Here is an 11,010-nt window from a genome sequence, read left to right as displayed (position 1 = left end):
AGACTGCATTTTTAATGCTCTAAATTTTTTCCCACACCATCTTCCAACCACAGTGTCCATATCTGTGCAAAGTCTCTACCTTTTCATAGCCCCCATCTGAAGAACAAGCATCACTGACAGAAGAGCTGAATACATTCCCCCTTTCTCAGGAATATTTACATTTAGACAACTGGGGCCTTCAATATCACGGCCCAACTACCTGACACGAAGATTAACCACACGGCAGTCCACAGCTGCAGTGAGGGGAGAGCGAGGGGGCCAGGGGGATCTTTCAGTTCTCATTCTGATGGTGAAGCTTGGCTCCGGCCTCCCCTCACTCCTGACAGTCTCACTAGAGTCCCTATGATAGGCTTCCTCTCCAAGGAGGTAAAATAAGCTTGAGAGTCTTCTGTAACCCTGTAGAGGAAAACAGAATATCCAAAATGTTTCTCTGCACTGACTAATCCCATTGTGACTGCTTGACCTCACCTACCCCACTCCCTTCTTTTAAAATTTCTCCTTTACTTCTTTTTCACTGCTGGTATATTTTTATGTGTCCATTCTTCAACGTCTTGTGAAGAGTACCTTGAACTCTTTGGAGAGTATGTGCTATATAAATACAATAAAGTAATGAATAAACAAAATGTCNTGTCAGCACAGAGCCCGACGTGGGGCTCGAACCCACGAACCGTGAGATCATGACCTGAGGCGAAGTTGGACACTTAACCGACCGAGCCACCTAGGCGCCCCAGTGCATACATATTTTTTTTAAATTTGAGCCCTGAAGATTTTTTCAAGAACTCCTCATCAAAATGCAAATACCACGTGAGGGTGGGTAGATGGGTCATACTTCAACCTTTATAGTTCCCTTTACATGAGCCCATCGCTTCTGCCAAACAAACATATTTTTTACATTCTAGCATTTTCGATGCTTTGGTTCACGCTATTTTTTCCAGAGATAATGCTAAATATAACATAAATTACAAATATAAAATTGTATGTTAAACAGTCTCTCATCTGACATCAAAATCANNNTGTTAAACAATCTCTCATCTGACTTCTAAATCCAAACCTACTCATTCTTTTTAAAAACAATTTATTTTTTCCAATGTAAGAAGAGTAACAGGTTTATTATAGAAAATGTGAAAAAGGCAGGAAGATAGCAAGAAGGGAAAATACCAACCATGGTCCTACCACCTAAAGAAAGACCACCGTTAACAGTGTGGTCACGCTCATGCTTTAAACAAATCTTAGTTTAGGTCCCAATTCTGAGGTGATGCCTTCCTTCAACTTCCCTCCCCCCGCCCTCAGAATGTCTCTGTCATGTTCGTACCACTCCCTTGTACAAGTTATTTGACCTGGTGTGTGTGTGTGTGTCTTGTGTTTCCAACTAGGTTGTTAGATCCTTGAAGGCTGAAACCATGAGTTCTACTTCTTAATTTAAACCCACACACCTACTGCGTTGGACCCAGTGTTTGCTGACTGATTTCACCTAAACAGATACAAACCATTTCAGAAAGGATATACGAGTATCTACGTCATGAGAGTTACAGCTTTCAGGTCACCTGTATTGGTGACTATTCCTTTTCTGTTCCTGGAAGTCCCGAAAGCCCATTAACTAGCCTCTTTCTCCACACCAAAACTGAGTAAGAAGCAGGCTGAGTAAGAGCCAGGATTTACTCAAAGATTTTCTATATAAGGCATAAAGGTGAGAGGGAGAGGGACAGCGAGGAAGAGAGAGAGGGAAGGGGAGGGGAGAGGAAGAGATGGAGAAAGGAGGGAGAGAGAGGAGAGGAGAGAAGACAAGAGAAGAGAGAAGAGAGGAGAACAGGGTGCAGGAGGGTGTACAGAGTATTAAGTCCGGTGTTCAATCCAGTATGTGATTTGCCTCCAGCACCGTATACAGGATCCCATCCACTTGTTCTGAGTCAAACCCGATCTCACGAAGCTCCAAGTGAGGGAGGACAGAAGTAAGGAGATAGCTGACGTGGATACGCAGCCGCGTAAGCTTTGCCAAAGCCCTGTATGATGCAGTGAGGGGGCAGAAGAAATGACATGAAGTCATTAGCCAACAGAACAAAACGAAGCTCCTTAAAAACGGGCCTACATTTCTCAACAATTAGGTTTCCATTAGCTAGACAGAAAGAAGGAAGCGCAGTGCCACCGAGCACGGGGAGACTGACTGGGGCTCTCTACGGATTCCTCAATCCTTGGTGGCCTGTGCATTAATTAAGGCTTCCGCCCTTATCTATGGCTAGTGACTGGGGGTCCTCAGGGATGCTTCCCATTAGCACTCACAAGCTGATAACTCAACCCTAGGAATTAACCTTTCTAGGTCATCTCCCTCTGGGGTCCGGTAGGAGACCTGAGCCTTCTGCAGCACTTCTAGGTGTGTCTCTGTCTCCTTCAGTTTCTCTTTGAGCTCCTGCTTTTCTTCCTTGGTTCTCTCCAGCTCGGCCTTCAGAACCTGGAATTCGGCTTGGCGATACCCCATGTGTTTCTTGCTCCAGTACAAGCCTTCTGTCTCCTGGGTGGTATAGGTCACCAACTCGTTTTGGATTTTCTGGAATTCAGAATGCCAGTGATTCCTCTCCTGCTCCAGCTCCTCCACCTGCAGTCCAAGAAACACATACTCAATGACCCCCACGTGCGATGGGAGTGCCCCAAATTGCCCCTAGTACACTCGCTCTGTGATTTCTCTATCCATACTCCACTTACGGGCCTTCTCCATCCCCAAACATGGGAGGGAAGCCCATTGGGGCTCATTCAACCTGAGACACAGCACAGAAGGACTCAACGGCTTCTTGCGGTTAGAAGCCTCAGAATACGAAACCCAGAGCTCCAGCGGTCTGTTCCGTTGGCCAAAATGAGGTCTTATACCCCAGTGGTAAGGTGCGGCCCTAACCTTTTGCTGGAACAGATTCCTTTCGGCCAAAACCCGTTCCAGTTTTTCTGTGGTTCTCTTCAGTTCTTCCAGCTCTCTTTGGCTCTTGGTCTTTGGTGTACTGCGCCCTCCACTCTCCTCGTAACCTTGGCCTTTCTCCCCAGCAGCTGCGGCAGGGGTGGTGACAGAGGCCACAGAGGAATACGGCACTGGGCTCCAAGATTCAACTGCTTTTCTTTTCTCAGCAAGCTCTTCTCTGTTAAAAGGGATCAGCTGAATGGGAGCGCCTGAATCTCTAATACCTTTTGCGACACCCACGACGGCTACAAAGGGTCCCTTGTTCACTTCCTCCTTGTTTATGTTTGCGCTGCCTCTGTTAGACTCTTCTGCTACCAATCTTGGCATCTGATCTTCTAATTCTTCAGGGAGCAGGGACCCCTGGTGGTGGTCTTGGGCCCCTGAATATAGAACGGAGACCTCCCTACTCTGACTGGTACTCTTGCTTGCTTCTGGGTATTCTGGGGAAAGGTATGGTGGTGTGCTTCTCTCAGAAATGGATTTATCATGGCTATTCTCCCCTTCTGGGTAGGCAACGGCTGCCTCAACCCTCCTGTAAGGGCCGGGCATGGAATAATCGAGAGGAGGTGTTGTCCTCTCACTCTGGAGCCTTCTTCGTTTCTCTGCCGGCTCCTCTCCCAGGATCCACTTGTACTTACTGCAAGAAGGAGAGGAAATTAAAATTTAAGCTTTCACAATATAAGCTCAATATATTCTCATCCTGTGGAGCCTCTCTCCAAATTTCCTGCATTAAAACTGACTCGAGCTTTTATCCACAGAGCATTTCAGGTTGGGAATACAACTCAATCCCCAAACTCCAAACCCTTCAACTCATGCAACTTGTTGAGATAGCAATCACTCTGGAGGGAGAGCTGAGGTCAAAAGGTAGGAAAGTCAGCATCTGGATATAACAAGACCAGGTTGATCTTGGTAAGAATTCTGAAACTAGGATTGAAACCAGCCTGACTTAGGAGTTCCCAGAATGCAAGGAAAGGCAGAAAAACAAACAAACAAAAAATACACACACAAATCAAAATCCCCTAACAAGAGAATGGAAAAAAAGGTCATAAAAAGCCCAGGAGAATATGTGGAGGAAAACTGAGCCAGCTCGTTAATTTTAACGTGTCACAAAAACCTTCCAGTATCAAAGACTTAGGCATATTTTTTTATATTGCAACAGAACACCATACAGTTCCTTTGCCAGCCAACTGGATTGTGGCTATTGCCCATTATTCACTTGTAAAAGTTAATTAAAACACAGGGTGCTAGTCAGGAACAAACAAATTGAATCGGCCAATTCAAGTCATTTCCCTCTTAGGGCAAAAGAACTCCCCTCTGTCAGGGCAAACAGGCACTCCCTCGTTTCTTCAGGAAAGCACCGGACAGTAATCTTGAGTCCCCTNTGAAATCTGTAGGCAATTTAAAATCATGCAGTAGGATGGGGACCCCCACCCCAATTTTTACCCACATCACTGTTCTGTCTTCCCTACAGAAAACCAAAGAAGGTTCAAGGTAAAAAATTAACTCTCGAATTTTCAATGAGAAAGAGTCAGGCATGTATTATAGGCCACCTGACTGTATGTCGAGGCCACGCAGTTTTCTCTGCAATTTTTGAGAACATATGTAAGACATCTCAAACGTTAGCTTCTCACAGCACCCCGAATGTTCTTCAAAGCCAGTGTTCACTCAGTAAGAAAACTGGTCTGCATCTTAATAGATCTTGTTGGGTCAACCTCAGGGGGGAAAAGTTTTGTGGGCGATGTGCGAACACACGGATCCGTCTATAGAGCATGTGTAAGGGCCACTGCAGGTGGTGAGGAAGACAGTAAAACAGGCAGTTCAGAGGTCTTCATGAAGGCAGAGTATGGGACACTAGATAGCAACACCCAAAGTTTTATGAAAGGCAGTGACAGTCAAACGACCTGCCTTCTCTTCGTTTTCCCACCTCTAAGGGTTCTTTCTGTCCTTAATTCTCTTCTCTTCTCTCCCCATATTTTTCTTTGGTAATCTCGTACAACCTCTTGGCCATAACTTCTGGTCAGTAACTCTAAAGTCATTCCCCCAGCCCTGATTTCTAGGACTGAATTTCCAATTGCCCATCACTCATTCCTTCCTGGGAGTCCCACTGGTACCTCAGGCTGTATAAAACTGGCCTTTCCATGTTCATCTTAAAACCTGTTCCTTCTCCTATGCTTCCGATATGTGTTATGACACCAGCAAACTCTCAGTACTTTCATATGGTTCTACTACTATCAACACTCAACTTCAAGCTCACATTACCTCTCCTGAACTATTGCTGTGGCTTCCTCCAGTCTCCCCTTCACTCACTTCCAGATAACCCGCTGCCAAGTTAATCTTCCTAAGGCGTTGCTCTGATCATGTTATACCCTTATCTGAAATCTTTATGTACTGCTCCCCACAACAGAAAAGCTCAAATGCCTTAACTTAGTCCATTTGGAGTGGACTCCAAAACAGAAGAAACATTTATTGAACACTTACTCTGTGCCAGACAGTGTGACAGGTGCTTAATGTGTGTGGTCTCATTCAATTTTCCCAGTAACGCTGAAGTAGGCGGTGGTGTTATCTACATTTTTTAAAGAGGATGCTCAGACCTAGAGAAGTTGACTTTCTCAAGGTCACGCAGCTAGTCAGTGGCAGCGCTGGGACACAGCGTGGCCCTAGATGCTCTCTCATTACCTGCCTTCAAAACCACCAGCCAAAAGCAACGCTCCATCATTTCTTATGCTGCTTCTTTTGATTGGAGTGCCCTTCTCCTACCCAACACTGCAAGTCTGAGTCCAGCTCAAATGCTACTTCCGAATTCCCATAGCACCTTAGCACTCTATTACAACGTATATCACTTTTTACAGGGTGCATATGGGTCTCTTCTAAGTTCCCTACTAAAGTACCAAAGTAGAAACTCCTTGACCGAAGAGAGCTTAACTAACTGTGCTAGATGGGAATGAAGGAACAAAACCCTGCACATAAGAGGAAATAAAAAAGAAACCATTTTGTGAATGAGGGAAAAATAGGTGACTTTTACTTATTGGTTCTAAGTACTCACTAGTTCTGTAAATTAAGGTCTGGTTCTTCCCTTTAGGGATTGATTCTTATCCTAGACCTGGAGTCACTCATTTTAGTGAGGATTAATTTAGGGTTTGAACAGCAGGAATTCTTTTCCAACTGCATAGTTTCTTCTCATTTTCTTTCTTCTTTTTGTCGTACTCCTCAAAGGTCTGCCTGCAGAGGAGCAAGCTGATATTTTGACAGGGACTTCATCGAATATGTACCTCAATTTGGGGAGTAATGCCATCTTATCAACATTACATCTTCCGACCCATAAGCACAAAGTATCTTTCCATTCATTTAAGTTTTCTTTATACTTTTTGGTTCCCAAGTCATACTTGTACTTCTGTTAAATTTACTCCTAAATACTTCATTTTTGAAGCGACTGTAAATAGAATCATTTGACTAACTCTTTTCTTAATTTTTTGGTGGCTATTTATTTGAAGTATAATGAACATAGTGTTATATTAGTTTAAGGTGTACAATATAATGATTCAACAATTCTATACATTATTCAGTGCTCATCAAGGTAAGTGTACTTTTTTTTTTATGTTTTTATTTATTTCTAGGAGAGAGAGAGAGAGAGAGAGACAGCGTGAGCAGGGGAGGGTCAGAGAGAGAGGGAGTCACAGACTCCGAAACAGGCTCCAGGCTCTGAGCTGGCAGTCAGCACAGAGCCCGACGCGGGGCTCGAACCCACGAACCGCGAGATCATGACCCAAGCAAAAGTCGGACGCTCAAATGACTAAGCCACCCAGGCGCCCCAAGATAAGTGTACTTTTAATCCCTCTATCTATTTCATCCATCCCCCCACCACCTCTCCTCTGGCAACCACCAGTTTATTCTCTGTATTTAAGAGTCTGTTGTTTGGTTTGTCTTTTTTCTTTGTCTCTTTTTTCTTTCTCTGCTTGTTTTGTTTCCTAAATTCCACATATGAATGAAATTATATGATATTTATCTTTCTGACTTATTTCACTTAGCATTATACCCTCTAGTGTTGCAAATGGCAAGCTACTGTAAACAATGCTGCAATAAACATAGGGCTGCATTATTATTTATTCAAATTAGTGTTTTTATTTTCTTTGGGTAAATACCCAACAGTGGAATTACTGGATCATATGGTAATTCTATTTTTAATTTTTTGAGGAAACGCCATACCGTTTTCCACAGTGGCTGCACCGATTTGCATTCTCACCAACAGTGAATGAAGTTCCTCTTTCTCCACATCCTTGCCAACACTTTTTATTTCTGGTCTTTTTGATTCTAGCCATTCTGACAGGTGTAAGGTGGTATCTCATTGTGGTTTTGACTTGCCTTTACCCGATGATTAGTGATGCTGAGCATCTTTTCATGTGTCTGTTGGCCATTTGTATGTCTTCTTTGGAAAAATGTCTATTCAGGTCCTTTGCTTGTTTTTTAAATCGAGTTATTTATGGGTGTTTTTGGCGTTGTGGAAATTCTTCATATATTTTGGATATCAGCCCCCTTATTGGATATATAATTTGCAAGCACCTTCTCCCATTCAGTAGGTTGCTTTGACATTTTGTTGATGGTTTCCTTCACTGTGCAAAAGCTTTTTATTTTGGTGTAGTCCCAATAGTTTCATTTTGCTTTTGTCTCCCTTGCCCGAGGAGACATACTGAGAAAAATGTTCCTATGGCCAATGTCAAAGCTTTCTTCTAGGAACTGTTTTAATTTCTGTTTGTTTTTTTTTTTCCTCAAAGAGCTGACTTTTGTTTCCACTGATTTTTCTGTATTGTATTTCTACTCTCTATTTCAATTCCATTCTGATCTGTGTTATTTCTTTCTTTCTGCTTGATGTGAGTTTAGCTGGCTCTTGTTTTTGTAGTTTCTTCAAGTGGAAGTTTAGGTTATTGACTTGAGATCTTCCTTCAATTTTAAAACGAGCATTTACAGATATAATTTTCTCTCGGAGTGCTTTAGCTTTATCCCACAAGTTTTGATATACTTTGCTTTCATTTTCATCTTCTCAAGACATTTTGTAATTTCCCTTGTGATCTCTCCTTTTACTCATTTGTTTTTCTGAAGTGTTGTTTCATATCCACATATTTGTGAATTTCCCAAATTTCCTTCTGTTGTTGATTTCTAATTTAATTCCAATGTGACTGGAGTATGTCCTTTGTATGCTACCAACCCTCTGAATTTGTTGAGGCTGTTTCATGGTCTAACATATGGTCTCATCTGGAGAATATTTCACGTGCACTTGAGAAGAATATGCACTGTGCTTTTTTGGGGTGAAGTGTTCTATACGTGTCCATCAGGTCCAGTTGGTTTATGGCATTCTTCAACTCTTCTACTTCCTTGCTGATCTTCTACCCAGTATGGAAGGTGGGGCATTGAAATCTCCAACCATTATTGACATCTCTTTCTCCCTTTGATCCTGTCTGCTTTTGCTTCCTGTATTTTGGGGGCTCTGTTGTTAGGTCCATATATAGGTATAATTATTATATCTTCTTGATGAACTTTGTCATTATGAAGTGTTCTTTTATGTCGAGTAACATTTTTTGTTTGTTTGTTTAAAATCTATTTTGTCTTGGGGTACCAGGGTGACTCAGTCAGTTAAGAGCTTGACTCTTAATTTCGGCTGGGTCATGATCTCACGGTTTGTGAGATCGAGGCCCACGTAGGGCTCTGTGCTGACAGGGTGGAGCCTGCTTGGGATTCTCTCTCCCTCTATCTCTGCCCTTCCCCCGCCTATTTTCTCTAAATAAATAAATAAATAAACAAAAACTTAAAAAAAGTCGAGTCTATTTTGTCTGATGGTAGCATAACCACTCCAGCTCTCTTATGGTTGCTGCTTACATGGTATATCTGTTTACATCCTTTTATTTTCAACCTTTTTGCATCTCTGAATCTAAAGTGTGTCTCCTGTGTATCTGGATATTTAAAAAAAAAATCTAATCTGATAATTTCTGTCTTTTGATTGGATAAGGTAAACTCATGGTATTTAATGTCTATCAAAATGACGGAATTTACATCTGCTACTTAGCTGTTTTCTACATGGGTCATGTGCTCTTTGTTCCTTTCTTCCTCTACTGTTTCTCTTTTTATGTTATGTGGATGTTTTCTCATTTAACATTTACAAATCTAACAATACATTGCTATAATTATTATTTTATGTAATGTTATGTCTTTTGAGGAAGCTGAGAGAAGAAAGCAGAGCATTCACATACTGATAATGTTTACAGAGTTTGCTAAATCAACCTTCTTATTTTTCCATTTTAAGTTTTCTTCATTTCTTACTATGGCATTATTTCCTTATTCCAGTACTGCTTTGCTCCCCACTCACCTCCTTTGTGCTGTCATTGGTAAATATTTTACATCTGTAGATGAACCTAATAATTAAGTTATGTATGTATATAAAATCATATACAAACACATAAATATTGCTTTGTGAAATTATTCGTTAAATTAGTGAAGAACAGAAGCAGGAAGGGCACCTGGGTGGCNCCCGCCTCGGGCTCTGTGCTGACAGCTCAGAGCCGGGAGCTGCTTCAGATTTTGTGTCTCCATCTCTCTGCCCCTCCCCCACTCATGCTCTGTTTTTCTCTGTCTCAATAACAAACATAAATAATTAAAAAAAAAATAGAAACAGGGAAAATGTCATTATATTGTCTTTTATAATTAATTAGATACCACTGCCAGTGCTCTTTTGTCTTCTCACGGTGAATTTGGATTACTGTCTGGTATCACTTGCTTTCAGCCTAAACAACTCCCTTAAGTATTTCTTGAAAGGCAGTTTTGCTAGAAACAAATTCCATCTGCTTTTGTTTATGTGGGGAGGTATTTATTTCACCTTCATTCTCTAAAAATANAAGAGACTGGCCTGACACTGTTTCTTCTTTTACTACCTTGAATATGCCCTCTAGTTTCCACTGCTTGGATGAGAAGTCAGCTGTTAATCTTCCTGGGGTTCTCTTGTACATGTGGAGTATTTTTCTCTTGCTGCTTTAGAGATGTTCTCTTTGTCCTTGGCTTTCTATATTTTCACTATGCTATGTCTGGCTGTTAATCTCTTTGCATTTGTCCTATTTTGAATTTGCTCAGTTTAGTAGAGTGCAGATGAATGTTCTTCACCAAAGTGGGAAAGTTTTCAGCCATTATTTCCTTGAATATTTTTTCTACCTCTTTTCTTCCTATACCTTCGACTCTGCATATGTTAATGTACTTGATGGTGTCCCACATTTACTTTGAGGCTCTGTTCATTTTTCTTCATTCTTTTTTCCTCTCTGGTCTTCAGATGGCATAATCTATAACTGATATATCTTCAAGTCTGCTGATTCTTTTGTGTCAACTCTAATGCCCTTTTGAGTCCTTTCAGTGAAACTTTCATGTTAGTTACTATACTTTTCAACTCCAGAATTTCCATTTGGTTCTTTTATACTTATATTTACATATAAAATATATAGATATAGAAACAGATACAGATGTAGGTATATGTATTTTCTGTCCCTTTACTGATACTCTCTAGTTGATGAGACAGGGTCTCCTTTTAGTTCTTTGAACATATTTACAATGGCTGCTTTGAAGTTTTTGCTAAATCAGTCCTCTGGGTCTCTTCAAGAGCAGTTTCTATTATTTGCTTTTTTTCCTATGTACAGGTCACACTTCCCTGTTCCTTTGCATGTCTCATAAATTTTTTGTTGACAATTGGATATTTTAAAAAACCTTTTAATAGTTTATTTATTTATTTTGAGAAAGAGAGACCGTGTGAGCAGGGGAGGGGTAGAGAGGGAGAATCCCAAGCAGGCTCCACATTGCCAGCACAGAGCCCAATGCCAGGCTCAAACTCACGAAACCACAAGATCATGGCCTGAGCAGAAACCAAGAGTCTGACGCTTAACTGACTGAGCCACCCAGGCACCTGGATGGTTGTTTTTGGTTTTGGCTTTTTTTTAAGATTTCTTATTTTTAAGTAATCACTAGATTCAATGTGGGGCTCAAACTTACAACCCTGAGATCAAGAGTCTCACGCTCCACCAACTGAGCCAGCCAGGCGTCCC

The 11,010-nt window shown here is 41.5% G+C and overlaps 1 protein-coding gene across 1 annotated transcript in view; it reads right to left on the bottom strand.

Annotated features, from left to right (window-relative positions):
- Window positions 1-1,058: 1,058 nt before the first annotated feature.
- The window catches only part of MORC4 (MORC family CW-type zinc finger 4), a 59,214-nt gene continuing 49,262 nt past the window's right edge, over window positions 1,059-11,010 (bottom strand). The window contains exons 20-22 of the mRNA XM_077771487.1: window positions 2,885-3,578; window positions 2,307-2,590; window positions 1,059-2,000 (exon numbers count right to left, since the gene is read on the bottom strand). Of these exons, the coding sequence (XP_077627613.1) occupies window positions 1,847-2,000; window positions 2,307-2,590; window positions 2,885-3,578 (1,132 nt within the window). The 3' untranslated portion in view covers window positions 1,059-1,846. The remainder of the gene's footprint in view (window positions 2,001-2,306; window positions 2,591-2,884; window positions 3,579-11,010) is intronic.

This window comes from Crocuta crocuta, unplaced genomic scaffold (assembly GCF_008692635.1).
Source record: "Crocuta crocuta isolate KB4526 unplaced genomic scaffold, BGI_CrCroc_1.0 scaffold949, whole genome shotgun sequence".
NCBI classification, from domain to species: domain Eukaryota; kingdom Metazoa; phylum Chordata; class Mammalia; order Carnivora; family Hyaenidae; genus Crocuta; species Crocuta crocuta.
Note: the sequence above shows the minus strand (reverse complement) of the source record. Positions and strands in the feature narration are given on the sequence as shown.